Here is a 20,462-nt window from a genome sequence, read left to right as displayed (position 1 = left end):
TGGGTGGAAGAGCTGGGATTTTAATCAAGTGTCCTCAGACTCCAATTAGCTATCAAATTTAAGTGCTTACTCCTAAGTGGGTTGCATGCATTAAGTCATTTAAATGTTATCTTAATTCAAATTAGGAGTAATTCTAGTCCTAGAAGGTTAGCATTATTATTACCCCCGCTTGATAAGTGAGTTAGCTGAAATATGGAGAGCTGAAGTAACTTGCCCAAGATCACCAGCTGGTGGGTGATGAAGCCAGGATCACAACCAGGCAGTCCAGGATCTGAGCATGTTCACTCCCTAAACTGTCTTTCAGCATTCCAAAGCCTGAGTGCCTTTTACTAATTATGTTGGTAGAAATCACCCAAGTGAGACATTTATGGATCCACTAGAAAGCTCTCCAAAGCCGTCTCTGGTCTCAGGGTCATAAGTGGATATCACGTGGCAGACTGAGCATTTGACATGAGTGTAGGAGCCCTGAGTGTCAGCTCAAGAGCTCCTGCCCACCTGGGCTCTGCTAGCCCTGGGTTGGGCCTCATGTGATTCCTCAATCCTGAGATGTTCTGAAGCTTCTAGGGTAGAGTCATGGCCATCTACCCCATCGGGAGAACAATGCTTCAGCTACAGGAGACTTCTACAACTTGCACCCACTGATTATCTGTGACCTCCTTCCTCCATGCCCTGTCCCAAAGTCCCAGGACCAAAACAGAAGAAAATAACTGCCCAGCCCTGTAGCAAGTCACTTCAGCTAAGCCTGGGACAACCAAGTGTCAGTTTTGCCTAAGGCTTGGGGAAAAGTGAGGCCTAGTCGCTGCCCTCGAATAGCCCCCAATCTAGTTAGAGAGAAGAATGTGTAAATCACAAGACACAGGAACCTGCCTCAAGTCCATTTTGGAAATTGAAAATGTAATAATAGCTCTAAAGCAAAATAGAACAGGATGTGTGCTGCCCAGAGAGCACAGTGGTGGAAAGAGGTCTTTTCACTGGAGACATCAAGGATGCACAATGTCACATCACACGCAGAGAGCCTGCAGGAGACTCCAGGTGCGTAAGGAAGGGGTGATGAGAGCTGACATTTTTCTGGACACTCACTTATGTGCACAGATTAACTGATTTAATCATCTCACAACCCCTGGAGGTAAGTGCTCTTGTTCTCAGAGGCAGAAGAGCCTGAGAATTTCTGTGTCTGAATCTCAGCTCTACACCTTATTGCTCTGGGACTTTGGAAAGATGACTTAATCATTCCGCTTTAATTATTTCATTTATAAAATCAGGGTAATAATGGTGCATATTCCACCAGTGGTGGTAAGCAGTAAGAATACCCAAAATAGCAGCATATGTAAATGATTTGGAACATGGCTGGCATGTTGTAGGTGTTTTGTAGGTGATAACTATTATTACTCCCATTTTACAAATGAGGAAAATGAGGCACAGAGAAATAAGGTCACATAATCCAGCAGTCCAGCTCTACAGACTATACTATGACCCTCTGTCTTTAGTGATAGATACACAGGCATAAAAGGCATAGGCTTATTGGTGGAGCCGTTCTCTCCTGAGGGAAGGCGTTCGTTCGGTTTTCTCCATGCACAGAAAGCTCCACTGCACACGCAACTACATCCACATGAACCTGTTTGCTTCTTTCATCCTGAGAACACTGGCTGTGCTGGTGAAGGACGTCGTCTTCTACAACTCTTACTCCAAGAGACCTGACAATGAGAATGGGTGGATGTCCTACCTGTCAGAGGTAAGCCCCATCCCCACTGTTTAAATTGAACTCTCCACCTGATGGGTCAGTACTGGGACTCAGAAGGCAGGCAGGTGGGACTGGAGAGGGGTAGGGGGAGATAAAAGGGTTTCCAAGACTTTTTGGCTAGTACGTGACTTAACAAAACCACCACCTGCCGAGAGCAGGGCCAGGTGAAGGAGACCAAAAGCAGAAGGGTTCACCGTGGCTGCTGTATGTCCTTGGGCGAGAATTTCTTCATGTACAAACAAAGAAACTGGACCAGATCAACCTTTTTTTTTTTTTTTTTTTTTACAATTATAGCTGGCCCTCCGTATCCGTGAGTTCTGCATTCATGAATTCAACCAACTGAGGATAGAAGATATTTGAGAATAAAAAGGATGATTGTGTCTGAACTGAACATACGCAGACTCTTTCCTTGTCATTATTCTCTAAACAATACAGTATTACAGCTATTCTCCTAGCATTTATAAGGTTTTAAGTATTATAAGCAACCTAGTGATGCTTTAAAGTATGTGAAAGCATGTGCATAGGTTATAGGCAAACGCTACGCCATTTTATATAAGGACTTTGGTATCCATAGAGGGTCCTAGAAACAATCTCCCGAGGATACTGAGGGACAGTTGTACTATTTCCTTAAAGCAGCAAAGTTTTTCCACATTGAAATCTGCATCTATTCAGATGATTTTTCTTTTACCCTGCTAAATGATGCAGTAACCTATTAAACTAGCCTTGCGTTCCTGGAATAAATCCAACTAGGTTTTGATATATTATTTTCTTTCTCCTAAGTTGCTGTCCTTAGGTTGCTAATACTGTGTTTTGTTTAGTATTTCCTTGTTGACATTCATGAGGTATCTGTAATGCCTTTGTCAGTTTGGGGATCAAGTTAGTGCTAACCTCTTAAAACAAATTAGAACTTGTTTCCTCTTTCACTATTCTCTGGAAGAATTTATTAAAGATGACTATTATTTCTTCCTTAAATATTTGATAGATTGTGCTAATGAAGCATTTTGGACCCAGAATTACTTTATTGGAAAGTTTTAAACTATGGATTAGTTATGAATCTTATATCCAGGTTCTATTTCTTCTGTCAGCTGTAGTAAATGAGTTTTTCTAGGAATTTGTCTATTTCATCTAACTTCAAATTTATTGGCCTAATGTTCATGATATTCTCTTCAGACCTTTTTCAAGTCCATTGGATCTGTAAGAGTGTTCTCATTTTCATTCCTGATATTGATTATTTGTATCTTTGCTCTTTTTTTAACCCTTTGATCATCTTGGCATCAACTTTCTCAACTATATTTGACTTTTCAAAGAATAAACTTTTGGCATTGTTGAACTCTCTTTGTTGCATGTTCTCTATTTCATTAACTTCTGCCTTTATTATTTCCTCCCATGTACTTTCTTTGGGCTTAGTTAGCTATTCTTTTTCTAACTTTTTTTTTTTACATGATCCTTAAAATAATTGATATTCAGCCTTTTACTCTTTAAAAAATGCACTTAAGGCTATAAGTTTTATTCTAGGTTTGGTATTAGCCTTATACTGTAAGTTCATGCAGTATTTCCCTTGCATTCAGTTAAGAAATACTTTCTAATTTCTGGGGTTTTTTTCTTTGTTCAATGGATTGCTTAGAAGTCTATTTTTAAATTTCCAATTATATGAACGTTTTAAAATTATTGATTTTAGCTTAATGGAACTGAGGTTAGAGAACATACTCTTCAGTGTTTCCATTAGGGCAGTTACTGATGGTGAATTTTCTACATTTTTGTTTATCTAAAAATATCTACAATGTAGGGAAGAAGCTGGCTTTGAAAACATACATGAAGTTCTCCTTCTTTTGCATTCTGGTATTATTGCCAACCTCCCTGAGATGGTCAGAAGGGTCTGGGAGAGACGAGAGTAAAGAGGGAGGGGTTGTCCCTGGGAGGCCTTCTACTCCAGACTCAACGTCAGTTGCAGGGGAGCCTGGACTCACCTTCAGGTGTTTTGTCTTCTGCAGATGTCTACCTCCTGCCGCTTAGTCCAGGTTCTCTTGCACTACTTTGTGGGTGCCAATTACTTATGGCTGCTGGTCGAAGGCCTCTACCTCCATGCGTTGCTGGAGCCCACAGTGCTTCCTGAAAGACGGCTGTGGCCCAGATACCTGCTGTTGGGTTGGGGTGAGTGACCTGACCTCTGGTCTCCTCTTCTGGGGATCCATCAAAATATGGGAGCCTGATAGAGACTTTAGTTGGACTTAGAAAGCTAACTGGAGGTTGCTTCTGGGACATATCAGTCCCCAAGGACAGGAAGCTTTGAAGAGGGGTGTGTATGTATGTGTGTGTATGTGCACACGTGCACAAATGTGCATATATGCACAGGTGCTATAGGCCCAATGGACACATTTGAAAACTGAGAAATCTAGTGGAACTTGATGCTATTCCTCCTACCCTGTCTCCAACTGTATTAGTCTGCTTGGAATGTGAAAACAAAATACTCATGTAATTTAAACAACAGACATTGATTTCTTATGGTTCTGGAGGCTGGGAAGTTCAGCATGGTTGGGTTCTGGTGAGGGTTCTCTTCCTGGTTTGCGGTCAGTTGCCTTCTTCCTGTATTCTCACATGGTGAGGAGAGAGAAATCAAACTATCTGGTCTCTTTTTATAAGGGCACTAACCCTGTCCCTATATGGGACCCCACCCTCAAGACCTCAGCTAAACCTGAGTAATTACCACCAAATACCCTGTCTCCAAATGCCATCACATTAGGGGTAGGGCTTCAACATATAACTTTTGGGAGGATACCTATATTTAGTCCATAATATCAGGTCTTCAAGAAGAGGTTTTCTGATTAAAAAAATATGACCAAGAGTATCTAGATTTGGACCCCCTACCTCCACAAACCCTTTCAAGAATTTGGTGCTGCGGGATTCAGAGGAAATAACCTGGGGCCGGTAATTCAGGAGATTTGGGTTAATATCCTTGGATTTATTCTCAGCTGCTTTGTGACAAGTATCGAGCTGCTTTCCCTCTCTGGGTCCTGGTTTCCTGGATGGTAAAACAATTGATGGGCCCTGTGCCACCCTCGGTCTCTCCAGCTCTCACAGTCTACAACTCCGTGATGTTTCGGTTTTTATGTTTTAACCACCTGTGGTTAGCCCCATCAGCTGTGGTGGGAGACAAGCAAGTTTGGCCAACCAACTCCTAACTACATTTCCCTGTGTTTTCTCCCTAGCCTTCCCTGTGCTGTTTGTTGTACCCTGGGGTTTCGCCCGTGCACACCTGGAGAACACAGGGTAGGTAATTCATTGGGTTTTACTCTTTCACGAGCCAGTAATTCCCAGGCATGCTTAAATATAAATAATCACATCATTTTACCAACAAAAATATCCATCCCTTCTCATTTTGGCCATCTAGAATATACTTAGGAATGGGAGATAAAATAATCAAAGATCTCATAGCAATTAGTTTATTAATTTAGTTGCACATGCGAGTTAGTTCAAAGATGCTGTATAGTTAGCTGCAGCCCTGGGTATGTAAGCACAAAAATACAGGAATGGTTATTGCAGCATTGTTCATAGTGAGAAAAAAATTAGCAAAACCAAATGAACAAAAAAAACCCTGAATGCTCATCGATATGGGAATTATTGAAAAAATTATGACATACCTATATTGCAGAATATTATGAGACTACTTCAAGAAAAACAGGTTAGTTATTATGGGAAATTTTAGGCATTGATTCTCAAAGGCATATTTTAAGCCTATGCCCAAATGTATATTGTGCGATCTCATTTTCCTCCAAACAGCACAAAAAACTATGTAATTAGGAATTTGTACTTGTATGAACATGGAGGAAAATTTTGGAATGATATACACACTAGGCTCTTAACACTGAGGAGCAATTTCGTGGTAGGGCAAGTAAACAGTACCAGTGCTAACAGGAAGGGATTTTTGTTCTCTCCTCTGCCTCTCCCACCCTTCAGGGGAATGATTGGTGGAAATTAAGGCTTGAGGGCAAGCTTCCTTCTTCCAGAGGGCATGGGACTTCGACTTTCAATCTTCTCTTGTTTTTAAGTCTTCTACTGTCTTCTCTGACCTTAGGTGCTGGACAACAAATGGGAATAAGAAAATCTGGTGGATCATCCGAGGACCCATTTTACTCTGTGTAACAGTAAGGACCATCCCACTTACCCTTTTTGTCTCTGAGTCCAGAAGCTGTGAGGAACATGCACCCCCACACCCCACCCCTCTCGCCCAGGTTCTCTGATGCCTTGAGAGAGAGAAGCGGAACTGTGAGCATTTTCTGCTGAATAAGAAGTTAAAAGTGTCTTGCTCTGTTTCAGGACCTCAATTTTGGAGTTACATTGTAAGCCTCCTTCAATCTGGGTCTTCAAACTATGTAAAGAGACCTGCAGTCAGCTCTGCAGTCCTGTATTGAAGGGCTGAGAAGTGTACCAGGCACTGAGGATACCGATGCCTTTAGCCATGGAGGAGCCCAGGATAGCAGGGCTATTGGCTTATATCCTAACGCCATCTGCAGGAGGGAGGAAGAGACCCAGGCAACCTCTTTTAGAGGAGGAAAACACACAATCAATATTAACCCCAAGTTGTGATGCAGGTTAGGATCAAGACATAGATGCCACTCTGAGACCTTAGGGAGGAAGGGCCTTTAATCATTGTGGCCCATAATATTTGGTATGGAAAGGGACGGCCGACCCAGAGTCAAAAATTCCTTTAGATAATAGAATATGAGAATGGGATCTGTCAAAGAAGCTAGAAGGAAGGGGCAGGAAATTAGCAAACACTGGATTGGCAAGATCCCAGAGGGAGGCAGAAAGTCTTCCTGCCTAGACACAGCACCATCATCTCCGCGTGCCCACCAGGTGCCAACCACTGTGTGTTGTTCTCTGCCCACCCTGATCAGCTTCTCTTAGTGAGCTCCTTGCTGCGAAATGCAGTCTTATTTTGCTTAAGTTCTTAAAATTCATCCTTTCGGGGGCTTCCGGGATGCCCCTTCTGTGTGGTTTATTCTCACCTCCCTAGCTACTCTTTCTTCATCACCTTTGCTGTCTCCCCTACTCCATCTTTCCCTTCCCTACAAAACGATTACCTTACCCTCTTTCTCTCCCAGCTACGCAGTCTCCCTGGACAATCTGGCTTACTCCAGTGTCTTCATGCTCTGGCTGGGACCTCTCTGCTGAGGTTCAGACATAAATATCTAACTGCCTTGGAACATCTTTTGTGTTCAGAACTACTGGAGTCCTCATCCACCCTCTACCTCCCACCCAGTGTTCTTCCTTCCCCACATGATCCCTTTATTGGTGAATGGCAGTACCACACATTTGAGATCTACCACAAAATGTCAGTCATGCCCTCACATCCAATCAATAACAAAGATCATTTGACTCATATTTCTTAATCATTTCAAATTGGTCCCTTCTTCTCCATCACTGAAGCACCAGGGCTGTTGCTGAGTTTGCCTCTCCATCCAATGAAAGAGAGAGAGAGAGAGAGAGAGAGAGAGAGAGAGAGAGAGAGCGCTGGATGAAAATCAGCCATCATTTTCAGGACTTTTTTTTTTTTTTTGCCTCTCCCCCAGAAACTCTGAAACTACTTCCCAACTGGTGTCTCCTCCTCCAGCCTTACTCTCATCCAATCCATTCTCCACAGTGCCACTGAAATTATCTTCCTGAAATGCAGAAGTACAAATCTGATCAGGTCACTTGACTGCTTAAAATTTATCACCAGCTCTTCACTGCTTTCAAAAGAAAACCCAAACTCCTTGCTTAGCACAGCTGTAAAAGACCCTGCAGAAACTGATGCTCCCTCCCTTTACAGTCTCACTTCTCACAAACCCTGTTCTCATTCTCCAAGCTCTACCCACACCCAGCAACTTGCTTTTCACCACTTTCAGGAAGCTCGTGATCTCTCCTGAGGTTGCAGCCAAGACCTCAGCCAGGGCTGTAGCCATCTGAAGGCTTGGCTGGGGCTGGAGGATCAGCTCCCAAGGTGGAGCACACACGTAGCTGGTGGGTGGTGCTGGTGTTTGGCCTGAGAACTCAGTTACCCTGTGTGGATCTCCCCATATGCTGCTTGAGTATCCTGACAAAATGCTGGCTGGCCTCCTCTGGAGGGAGAAACCTGAGAGAGAGAGAGTGCACTGGGTGGACGCCAGCCATCCTTTTGAGGACCTAGCTCAGAAGTCACATAGCACCTCTTCTATTACACCATATTCTTTTCATGAAGTGCAAGTGACTAAATCTAGCTCACCTCAAGAGGGGAATAGGAGGATTAGGCTCTGCCTTTTGAAGGGAGAAGTGCCAAGGAATTTGTGGGCATATTTTTAAATTTTGTTAAAGGCTAACCATGAAGGGCTGGATTTTCCCAGTCCATGACAGTCATGGAATGTGTTCTAGGGAGTAGAGAACATATGCTGTCCACGAATTTCACAGCAGCAGTAGGATCTCAAGTTAGACACCAATAGAGATGAAGTTCTATCTCTGTTGAAGAAGAGAGGTAGAGTAGCAGTCTGTTTAAGGGAATGGAGGGTTATGATCTGATAAATCTGGGCTTAATTACAGGCTCAATCACTGATTCAATCCCAGCTGTGCAACCTGGGAATTACACTTACTTTTCTGTGCCTGTTTTCTCATTGTATTATGAGGGTAAAAAGACTTGTGGCTACCTCAGTGGGGTGTTGTAAAAATTAGATAAAATAATGCCTGACTGTTCTTAGGCCAAAGTCTGGCATGCCAGGTATTCAATAAGTGCTAATTAATAATAGTAACAGTACTAGTAATAATAATAAAGTGAATGCCCACCTGTCTTTCTCAGATGGCTTTAATGATGGGGCTCCCTAAGGCAGAATAATAAACTAACTCACTTTCTAAAACTCTTTCCAAACTTTCAGTTCAGATGACCTTTGGGACTTTGGAGATTCAGATGGCCTTTGGGACAGTGGAGGTCACAGCTAAGCATTTACTACCTGACCAGCTAACTGCTAAATTGCCCCTGGTTTACATGGAACTGATGGCTGAGCCCAGCCTGACCTTGAAATTGACAGCTGTGTGAAGTTCATCACTTACTTACCCAAGTCTGCTTATTTTTCAAGGTCAATTTCTTCATCTTCCTGAAAATTCTCAAGCTTCTCATTTCTAAGCTCAAAGCTCATCAAATGTGCTTCAGAGATTATAAATACAGGTGAGTGGCTTGAGGTTGGCCCCCAGTGGTCCAAGGTTATTGTAAGTCCTCTGGCTGTTCTGCATAATGCCTTGAGAAGGACATTTATCTCCCAAGGCTGGGGTATCAGAAAGAGCACTTCTGGAAAGGTGTTATGGGATCATGTGAGGCTTTTGTCAGTGAAGAGGACCTTCTAACTCTATGACGATGAAGAAAATGGTGAGTGGTCAATGGCACTCACATTCCCCAGCAGAAAACCATTAAAATGTCCCTAAGAGGCCAGGAGCGATGTCTTAGACCTGTAATCCCAGGACTTTGGGAGGCTGGGGCAGTAGGATCGCTTGAGGCCATGAGTTCAAGAACAGGCTAGTCAACATGGTGAAACCCGTCTCTACCAAAAGTTTAAAAATTAGCTGGGCATGCTTCATGCCTGTAGTCCCAGGCCAAAATGAGAGGACTGCTTGAGCCCAGGAAGTTGAGGCTGCAGTTAGCCACGATCATGCCACTGAACTCCAGCCTGGGTGACAGAGTGAGACCCTGTCTCAAAAAAAAAAAAAAAAAAAATCCCAAGAATGGATGGTTGTGGGAAAAGGACAGTATTGTATGAAGAGAAGTTTGGCAATTGCCTTCCTTGGGAAAGGATTTAAAGAGAAGAGAAGAGATTATTTGAGTGTTTTGGAGACCTTGAGAAATGAGACCACAGACTTTTAGGGTCTAAGGAAAGACATCCTTCCACAGGCATCCTTTATTTGTGACTTGTCTTTGCTGCATCTCACCTTCCTCTTTCTGTGATGACAGCAGTCCTCATTCAAGTAAGTCAGATCATAGGTATTTATTAGATCAGCATTGCTGTAAGAACAAATGAATGAATGAATGAGAGATAAAGGGTTTCCTCCCTCTTTTCCTAATTATTCTTTCTTTTCTTTTTTCTTTTTCTTTTTTTTTATTTTTTATTTATTTTTTTTTTTTTTTGAGATGGGGTCTGCACTTGTTGCCCAGGCTGGAGTGCAATGGCACAATCTCGGCTTGCCACAACCTCCACCTCCTGAGTTCAATTGATTCTCCTGCCTCAGCCTTCTGAGTAGCTGGGGTTATGTGTGCCTGCCACCATGCCCGGCTAATTTTTGTATTTTTAGTAGAGGTGGAGTTTCACTATGTTGGCCAGGCTGGTCTCAAACTTCTGAACTCATGATCTGCCTGCCTCAGCCTCCCAAAGTGCTGGGATTACAGGCTTAAGCCACTGCACCCAGCCTATTCTTTACTTTCTATGTGGCATGTGCATTCAGCAGGGCTCTGGGACGGGAGTGTTTTAACCTACAAAGTAGCTCTAAGAGTGGAAATTCTAGTCCACACGGGAGGCCAGAGAAGGTGAGCATGAGTGATGGCCCTACCCCTGTTTCTCATCCCTTTATAAGGCCTGACCCAGGTGCTGGGAAGGGAGTTTTTCCTTTTATCTGACAAATATTTAATAGATGCCTACAATTTGTCTGGTACTGTGCTTGGAATAAAAGGTGGACATGGGGCCAGGTGCAGTGCGTCACGCCTATAATCCCAGCACTTTGGGAGGTCGAGGTGGGCAGATCACCCAAGGTCAGGAGTTCAAGACCAGCTTGGCCAACATAGTGAAATCCTGTTTCTACTAACAATACAAAAATTAGCCGGGTGTGATGGCGTGCACCTGTAATTCCAGCTACTTGGGAGGCTGAGGCAGGTGAATTGCTTGAATCTGGGAAGCAGAGGTTGCAGTGAGCCGAGATCGTGCTGTTGCACTATAGCCTGGACAACAAGAGCAAAACTGTCTTAACACAAACAAACATGGTGGACATGATGTGGACCCTGCGTTCCAGGAGCATGCGTTCTACTTCACTAAGGACTGGAATGTTGGCATGGAGCAGGAGGTGGAAAGGAAGGAGCTGGCCACGACCCTAGACTTGCCTACTGGCCTTAGGCACGTGCCTAGCCCCTTTGGCCTGCTTTCTGGTGTGTAAAATGGGAGTGTCACGGCAGACTCTTGTCCTGCTTGTGAGAAGGATTCAAGGAGGCTAAGATGTGCTTATGAACATGGGTGGCCCGCTCTACCCTCCTTCCAGGAGGTCTAGAAGGGTAAACATACCCGGTTCAATAATGGGCAGACATATACGATAGTTGCTAGTTGAAGTGTTGGTCCAAGCATGTTGCAAGAAACCCATACCCCTGGGGAGCTGGCCTGGCCTGGGCCCCAGGGAGCCACGCTGTCTCACTTGGCGCCTCCAGTCGAGGCTCCAAGTGGCCGAGCCGTCTCTTTGGCCTTCTTCCCAAGGCCTGGCCTCTCTCACTACTCTTTGAGGGTGGAGCTTCAAGGCCTGCTCTAGTCCACCCTGCTGGGTGCACTCAGGGAGGAGAGTCCTCTCCATAAACAGGTGCCAGGAAAACCAGGGTGCCCCAGAAACTGGCCAGAAGCTAGTGTTTCCAGGAGACAGAAATGGTGAGTTGGCTCCCAAGGGACTCAGAGCTGATACCCTGTCTGCTTTGTGCCCCTAAAGCCCACCCTGGGCCACTGGCACCTTCCCGGTGCCCCAGACCCACAGCAACCCCTAAATAGCTTTCGGTCGTAGCTGCTCATCAGCATCCTCTGAGAGCTGGTCAAAAGTGCAGCTTTGCAAGCCCACCACTGGGTGTTCTGGCTCAGTAAGTGTCAAATAGAACCCCACAGAGCAACAGTGCCCAATCCTTTGAATGCAGGGACTTTTTGCTTATCTGTGGTGGTGGATATCACAAAAGTTATGCATGGACCTTTTTAGCTCATCAGCTATTGTTAGTGTTAGTTTATTTTATGTGGGGCCCCAGGGCAACTCTTCTTCTTCCAACATGGCCCAGGGAGGCCAAAAGTTTGGACACCCCTGCTACAGACTCTCCCAGGAGATTCTGATACCCAGCCCACGTGGAGGACCTCTGGGTCAGATGTTCTAGTGAAAGAACACTTGAAATATTCTGGTAGGGCCATGACAAAATGTCATGCAGCCTCAATATTCTCTTTTCCAGAGTCCCCTCTAGGGTTATCCAACACAGTGGTTTCCAGACTTTTTTGATCATGCATCTCTATCAGTAAAGAAATTCTGATCATGTCCCTCCCCATGTGTATGCATGGTCTCGTGAGCTAATATATGTATTATAAGATATACCAACAAATAGAAAATTTAAGAGGATAGAAAAAAATTAATACATATACAACTCCTATTATCCTCTATTATAGTATTTTCTTCCAATATCAAATAGATTGCCTGGCATAGCCTTGCAGTGTGCACACCCACCGAGAGTCATTGGTCTGGGAAAGGGTAAATCAAGATACTGGGGAGACCCTCATGGCTGAGCGATGGTCCATGGTGACTGCTTTGTGGCTAGAAAGAGTAACCCTGACTGACATATGCAGTCTGTCTGGAAATTCATTTTTTTCTCTCCCCTGCTGTTCAGAGGAAAAGCTAAAGAACTTGGGACTGGGTGCAGTGGCTCATGCCTATAATCCCAGCACTTTGGGAGCCTAATGGGAAGGGATCACATGAGGCCAGGAGTTCTAGACCAGCTTCAGCCACAGAGTGAGACCCTTTTCCTTTTTAATAGTAATAACAGGCCAGGCACGGTGGCTCACGCCTGTAATCCCAGCACTTTGGGAGGCCAAGGTGGGCAGATCGCCTGAGGTCAGCAGTTCGAGACCAGCCTGGCCAACGTGGTGAAACCCTGTCTCCACTAGAAAAAAAAAAGAAAAATACAAAATTAGCTGGGCATGGTGGCACATGACTGTAATCTCAGCTACTCGGGAGGCTGAGGTAGGAGAATTGCTTGAACCTGGGAGGCCGAGAGTGCAGTGAGCCAAGATCAGGCCATTGCTCTTCAGCCTGGGTGACAGAGTGAGACTCCGTCTCCATAACTAAATAAATAAATAAAAGAGGTACCTGGGTGTATGTCTACCCAAAGGCCTCCCAGGATAAAATGCCTTGCCACCACCTGGTGTGGTACAGGGAATCCATCTATATTCCTAAGTGGCTGAGACTTTGGAAGGCTGACCCCAGCTGAGTTCACAATGTATACAAACTAGAACACTGTTCATTTTAAATGTCTGTGCAAGTTGGGAGTGGAGGTAGAGCATTCCTTTCTAGTGCCCACGCACCTCCCCAAATTTCCTAATTGCAACACCAGAAGATCCGGGAATCCAGAGTCACCAGAATGTTGCTGGTGATCGCATCATCAAAGCAGAGTCTTGTTGAAGGATCCTGAGGGTGGCCTGGAAAATCACCACCTGCCCACAGCACCACCTACCTGTTGGGAAAGAGGCTCGTTCCCCGGATCTGATGTGCCCTCCTCAGGCTAGGGTGGGATAGTTATTGCAAACGTCATCCCTCTGTGCTTTCCCTGCCATTTTGGTTGGCCGATTTTCTGTTACTTACTTGCTCTTCGTGTAGAGTGCAATACAGTTGATTAGCTAATGCTTATTCATTCACAAAAGGCAAGGACCTATTTTTCAGGACACAACTAAGCCACCTTATTTTGCTCCCTGGGCTGGCGAATGCTGCAGCATCTATGAACTCATTTGCCCATTGTGCTCTCAGAAAGCAGTGCTAATTCTCTCATTTCCAAATTCTGAGAGAGGGCTCTTTACTATAAGCCCAGTGGGGCATTGGCACCCCTCAGCTTCTGAGCTCACACCACCCTCTTCCATGTTGGAAAGCTGTTCCTCTTCCTCGTTCCCTTCCATGTTTGTTTTCCCTTAAAGATCTCTGATGGGATAAGTAGGAGGTGGTGATTGGGCCCAGCACATTTCATCCAAACTCTTATAGGTACAGGCTGCCTCCAACTCTTGAAGATTTTTGAGAACTTTTAGAATGTAACCCTGATCTGGCCTCCCTCCAGGATTATATTTTAGGAAAGTTTAAATTAAATACATTTAGGCCCTCCCAAAGAGGCAAGTTGCTAGGAGCCAGAGAACCTTCTGTAGTCTTAGCCCTTGTCCCTGGGCTTCCACCATCAAGCAAAAGAAGTAAAAAACGGTCCATCTGTCTGGCGTGGAGAGAGAGAACTGAGCCAAATGTGAAGGAGGAACTTTCGGGCTGTAAACTGGGTAAGCAATGCCCTAGGAATGGGCACAGAGTTCAGCAGACCCTCAGCTCAGCTGGAGTTCTCTGTTCTTTGTGGTTCCCAACTCAGAGGTAACTCTCTTCCCTTAGGGATAATTGGCCTTAACTCTCCATGGGATGCACCTGGGAAGAGCTCTTGATTCATTTATAAAGGAGAAGCATTTCTTAAGATGCTAAACCCCAGTTCTTTCTGAAAGGACTTTCTGATAGGCAATGTAGGAAACAAAAGCTTTTCCTCAACCCTCTTGGGGTCCCTGGCTGGGTCTGAAAATTAGACAAAGACAGATTAACAGGATAAAAAGCATGCAAGTTTATTTCATAAGTTTTATGTGACGCAGGAGACTTCATAAAGAAAGGAAGACCCAAAGAAATAGTCAAACTTGTGTATTTTTATGCTAAGTTTGATGCAAAGTGGACAAGCATGGGGGAAGTATGACTGAACAAAGGGGATCTAATGGTATTAAACTGGGGGAAAGTTAGCAAGACCTGTTTGTATAGATTCTTGCGTCACTGTGTTTTCAGAAATAAGGACATTTCTTTCCTCCACCTCTTGTATGAGGGTCTTGTGATCCGCTTCAGGAGAAGGTCAGAAAATCCTTCCTAGGTTTTATGACCTGTTTCAGGGGAGAAGGGCGGGAAGTCAGAGAGATCTTCCTGCTTCTGCAGTTTCCTCAAATTCCATCATCTTAAAATACTTGATATATCAAAGTGCCGTATTTTAGAGTATGTTCTAAACCCCATCAGCAACCAAAAACTAAAAATGTTACATATTCAAGTAAAATTGATTTTTAAAAAGTGAAGTTATAAGCCACTGAAGGACAGGGGCTTCTTTAAAAATAGTAATAACTAACATGTATTGATCATTTATCATATGTCAGATACCATTTATTCTGAGGGTTTACACCATGTTATTTGTCTAATCCTTATGACAGCCCTGTCAGGTAGATGCTATTACTCTTATGATCCTCTTTTTACAGATGAGGAAACTGACAGAGAGGTTAAATAATTTGCCCACAGTCATAGTGCTAGTAATTGACAACACCAGGATTTGAACCGAGGCCCAGCCAGCTATTCCTCCTGTGCCCTACTGTCTTTGACTACAACTCCTTCTTTCCCACTGCATTCACTCATGTGCCATAAACAGATGCTCAATAAATATTTGTTGGATAGTTAAATGATTGCAATAAATGGAACCATTTAAATAAACAAATGGTTATAGATGAAAATGAGCATAAACATAGTCTGTAAGAGTAAACTGCTATTGCTATTTATGGATTTTGATCTGAACAGGAACACAAATAGTACTTTGTCTAAGGAGAAGTTAGAATAAGGTGAAGGGTAGAGAATCCCTTCATGTGTCCATCCAGAAGGGTAAGTGGCCTAAAACTATTAAAAAATTGTTATTCTTTACAGATCATTCTGTACTAAACAAGATGTGGGATCAGGGAGCAGGGAAAGGACATTAGTGGGATATCCACATAAATTCTAAACTTTAGTTACTGGTAATATACCGTGTTGGTTTCTTAGTTTTGACAAATGTGCATGGTTATGTAATATGTTAACATTGGGGGAAACTGAGTGAAGATACATGGGAACTCCCTGTACTGCCTTCACTACTTTTGGGTAAATCTAAAGTTACTCCAAAATTAAAAGTTTATTTTAAAAAACCTAACACCATAACATGGCATCGGAATAAGCTGATGACAAGACAAGGTCTGCTTGTAGGCATAAAAGTCTGGGTCATGAAAACTCAGACGACCCTGAGTAAGGGTCACCAATTCAGACTCTTGCAAGGGTCAAGCAAGTAACACAGTTGAGTAGTACAAGCCGGGAGAGGGCTGGAGGTCACAGGTTTCCTCTAAAGGGACAGCCATTGCCCGGCTGTAGCTAACGATTGCCAAGCAAGAATTTGAGCCCAGCGTTGCCAGATTGCCTCATCAAAAGAAGCCAGAAACCTGAACACTTTGACTGGAAATACTATTTTTTAAAGATGACTCCAATAACAAAAATTGCTCCGTTTGCTTATGACCTGTTTCAGGGGAGAAGGGCGGGAAGTCAGAGAGATCATCCTGCTTCTGCAGATTCCTCAAATTCCTTCAGCTTAAAATACTTGGTATATCAAGGTGCCATATTTTGGAGTATGTTCTGAACCCCATCAGCAACCAAAAACTAAAAATGTTACAAATTCAGTAGCACAAGCTGGGTGGGGGCTCCTGCCCTTCTCCCCTGAAAAAGGCCTAAGCAAAAGCTGCCTGCAGGTCAGTTACCATCCATGCTCACCACTTTGTAACCTCTGGGCCAGAGGGCTTTAAAAACACTCCTGGGAATACAAAACCCTGGAAATGTTCTCTCGTGGGGAGCATATTAATGTTGCCTAGCGAAGTGACTTCTGTAGGGGTAGATGTTGAGGTGGGAGTCGATCTGAGCTCAGCTTAAGGGAACCACATAGCGAAGGCCCATGATTCCATCTCTCTGCTCATCAGCCTCGCCTGACAGCCAAGGCTATGGTCCACCCACCCACCCACATGGCCAGGTGGAGCCCCTCCATCCTGGTGGCTCCTGCACCCCTCTTCCTGGCTTTAGATCCTTTGGGGGCCCAAAGGTGAGCTTGTTTGTTTCATTGATAACATTGCATTTGAATGGCCCTTGCAGACACAGGACTCACAGTAAGCTCTTGCTCTTGGACAGAGTTAAACCTTCTTTAAGAGACTCCCCCATGAACTGCTAAAGCCATCCTGTTTTTCTATACCTTTAATTCCATGGGGTGTGAGGGGAGGTTCCTCCTAGTCTGGCCCCTTTATAAGAAGTGACTTGAGCTAAGAAAAATCGTTACAATTATGCTCCACTTTCCCAATGTGGATAAGACAGTAGCTTTGTTTGTACCCCGAATATGAGTCATCTCTGCTAATATAGTCAGTTTTAAATCAAGAAGTAGCTCAACAGTAAAGAGCAGTTATTTCCAAACCTGTCTACTTCTCAGGATCCATGGGGAGTTCCTTTAAAAGTCCACATCCGGCCAGGTGCAGTGGCTTGCACCAGTAATCCCAACACTTTGGGAGACCGAGGCAAGAGTATCACTTGAGGTTAGGAGTTTGAAACCAGCCTGGGGAAAAACATAAGACCTCATCTCTACAAAAAGGATAAAATAAAATAATTAGTCAGGCACAGTGGTGCACACCTGTAGTCCTAGCTACTCTGGAGTCCGAAGCAGGAGGATTGCTTGAGCCTAGGAGTTCAAGGCTGCAGTGAGCTAGAACCATGCCACTGTACACCAGCATGGGTGACAGAGGGAGACTCTGTCTCTTAAAATAAAGTTGACTTCCTAGGACCCAACCTCCAGAGGTATGGATTCAGGGAGTTGACACACGGGGCCCACGAAACTGTATGCATGTATTTTAAGAGCTCTGTAAGGAATTGTAATAGTCTGCCATGTTTGGGAACCACCAGTATGGAGCATTTGGGCCCCAGCTGTGCACTTTACACGTGGGTGGCACAAGGAATGTTTGTCTTTTTCGTGTAGACTATATACAACAGAGAACTTCCACTCAGCGCTTTTTATGAGAATCAGCTTTTCATTTCCTGCAGGCCTCACTGTCACCAGGGTTAAGGGGCAACATGAGGGCTGATGGCACAGTCCAGAAAGGAGTCTGAAGGTCAGAACTGCAGGTCAGATACCCCACTTCCAGCCTGGGACTTGCCACTTAGTGCCTGTCTTAGTATCCTGGGCAACTCATTTTCTCTTCCTTCTCATGGTAACACTGGAAATACTAATGTTGAAAGTCCTGAGGAGAGAAAGAGATAGAGGAAACTGCTAGTCAAGTGATAGGAAACTTAACAAACCTGGTGGGGGTGGAGTATCCCAGGGTGGCAGTCACTTGCATGGAAATCTATCCATCAGGCAAAACATTAAGATCGGCAGACGTGATAATCTATATGGAGAAATTCATGAACTCATTCATTCAGTTCATGATTTCTGAGCATCTGCTATGCATCAAATGTAGGAACCCAACAGTAAACAAGATCACAATGGCCCTGAAGCATTAAATGTTGCAGTGAAGGAGACCAACTGGGAAAAAACTATCAATACAGTAAGAGCTACAACAAAGTCACCATGGGAGAGCAGGAAATGTTGCCTGTTCGTTCCCCATGTGGCCCTCATGACTGTTATTTGGTTGTCATTTACAGATTGGCGAAATCAACACTGGTCCTCATTCCTTTATTGGGTGTTCATGAGATCCTCTTCTCTTTCATTACTGATGATCAAGTTGAAGGATTTGCGAAACTTGTACGACTTTTCATTCAGTTGACACTGAGCTCCTTTCATGTGAGTAGGAATCTGAACCATGAGGCCTTGACTTTGGGGAAAACAAAATGCATGTGGCCCAAACAGGCTCAGAACTGAGGAGGCTGTGGATGAAAATAGAATTCTAGCAACAGCAGCCTTTATCAGTAAGGGCTCTTGGCATTGGAAGGGCGTGCAGATGGGGAAGTATTGCGTTGATCCTGCCAGCATGAGTCACTGACTAAGAAGGGGAAAGTGGTTTCTTTCCTGGGTGGTAATAGTTGGTGTGACTCATGATCATATTAACTATGAGTGTCAGTGTGAAGCCTTTTATTAAGTGCCTATTTTTGCTGGGTTCTCTGCAGAGCATTGCGCAAAGTGAACATTGTCTGTGCTTCAGGTGACATGTACGCAGAATGCAACACAAATTCGGTAGGGACTAATGAGTTTGGACCAGGAGGCTATTGAACCTTGGCAGATGTGTGGGAGCTGAAACTAAGAACAAGAAGTCAGCTGTGGTTGTGACCTGGAAATATTCTGGTCATCTATTGCCTGAATTATTATCTATTTCTTAGTGTCTTAAGTTGGCAATCATATTTTAAATTATTTTTCATGATTCCAGGAGTTAGGAATATAGGTAGGACCTAATAGGGATGGCTACCCTCCGCTTCTGTGACACCTGCTGGGACTGGAGCTTCCAAGATGTCTTCTTCACTCACATGACTGGTGCCTAAGTTGGATAGCTGCAATAGTGGGGCTAGTTTTATTTGGGTCAAATTTCCGAGGCCTCATTTCTTAGTGTCCATGACATTCCTTAGATGTTCCATGTGTTTTCTCCTTGTGGTCTCTCCCTAGGGTAGGGCAGTTCAGGGCTCCCAAGAATATAAAAGCAGGAGCTGCCAGGCCTTTTAAGTGCCTATGCCTGGGACTGGCACAGCGATGTTTCTGCTGCATTCTGTTGTTTAAAGCAAGTCACAGACCCAGCCTAGATTGAAGGGGTGTGGGAGTGCTGCACAAAGGCATGAATGGTGGGAGGTGTGGCTCATTAGTGAAGGCCACTAATGCAACAGATGACCACCAACACCACAGACACAGCCAAGGTCTTCATTGAGTAGTTATCTTAAAATGAATCATCTTTCAATGTTGATGTGGGGACAGGACTTCTGGGATGAAGAAGAGAGGATCTGACAAATCTCCCCAAAAAGCAATGATAAAATTGGACAATTATCAATAACAACCATTTTGGGACTCTAGAAGTTAACTTAAAAAAAAAAAAGAAAAAAATGAGAAGGATTCATTCAAGACAAATTACTGAAACTCAGTAATAACAGTGGGAGTCTATGTTATTTTTGTCTGGGACTGCTTTTGTTCTCTAATTCCTGCTCTAACAGTGAGGAAGTTCTAGTGAAAACTAGCAGCTTCGCTGAGAAGTGAGGCTGACTTGACTTAGATCAAAGAGCAGAAAAAGCTCTCATCCTTGGGCATTGCCAGATACAGTAGTAGTCTTGGTGACAAAGGAACCAAGAAGGACAGTGTTACAGCCTGAGGTTATAATTCTGTCTGGGTGGAAAAACATACTGATGGGCTAGCCAGAAATCTAACAGGAAGATTAGGGGAATGAGACAACCACAGTGGGCTTTGACAAGCTGCCACATATTCCTCAGGTTGACCGGAAAGTTGTGTGCATGCATAAGTTTGCATACACACTCAAGAATGATCAGAAATGACATTCACACATTTCCGGCTGAATACGAGTTTCTGCACACATATAGAGGAAACATGAGGGGGTCTGGTGGAAAGTAGACATTAGGGAAGGCTTTAAACTGAACTTTGAATGTGTTCCCCAAGTAACACAGAGATCCATTGGCAAAGGGTATGGAAGCCTTATGGGCTTGAAGTGTTTGTTAACAACTTCTGAACAATCACTGGTTGATTATTAAGCTATGGTAAACACCAGCAGAAGACCAGACTTAAAAAAAGACAAAATTTTTTTAATGACCATAGACATCACTGGCTATATACCACAGCAGAGACAGTTTCCACAGCACTAACCATCCAGACAATTTTCTAAACAAACACCTATCACAACTCCAGGGATGGGGACAGGGGAATCAGAATTCTGAGTTGTTATAATATATTATTTAAAACTTCCAGTTTTGTACAGAAAATATGAGATCTGCA

General features: G+C 44.0%; 1 protein-coding gene across 1 annotated transcript in view; it reads left to right on the top strand.

The window, feature by feature from the left end:
• Nucleotides 1-20,462, top strand: part of GLP2R (glucagon like peptide 2 receptor) — a 55,548-nt gene that overhangs the window by 28,437 nt on the left and 6,649 nt on the right. Inside the window, exons 6-11 of the mRNA XM_017531437.2 lie at nucleotides 1,579-1,732; nucleotides 3,733-3,892; nucleotides 4,948-5,008; nucleotides 5,814-5,883; nucleotides 8,824-8,912; nucleotides 18,185-18,323. Coding sequence (XP_017386926.1) covers nucleotides 1,579-1,732; nucleotides 3,733-3,892; nucleotides 4,948-5,008; nucleotides 5,814-5,883; nucleotides 8,824-8,912; nucleotides 18,185-18,323 — 673 coding nt within the window. The remainder of the gene's footprint in view (nucleotides 1-1,578; nucleotides 1,733-3,732; nucleotides 3,893-4,947; nucleotides 5,009-5,813; nucleotides 5,884-8,823; nucleotides 8,913-18,184; nucleotides 18,324-20,462) is intronic.

The sequence above is a fragment of the Cebus imitator genome, unplaced genomic scaffold (genome assembly GCF_001604975.1).
Source record: "Cebus imitator isolate Cc_AM_T3 unplaced genomic scaffold, Cebus_imitator-1.0 Scaffold72, whole genome shotgun sequence".
Lineage (NCBI taxonomy): Eukaryota > Metazoa > Chordata > Mammalia > Primates > Cebidae > Cebus > Cebus imitator.
Note: the sequence above shows the minus strand (reverse complement) of the source record. Positions and strands in the feature narration are given on the sequence as shown.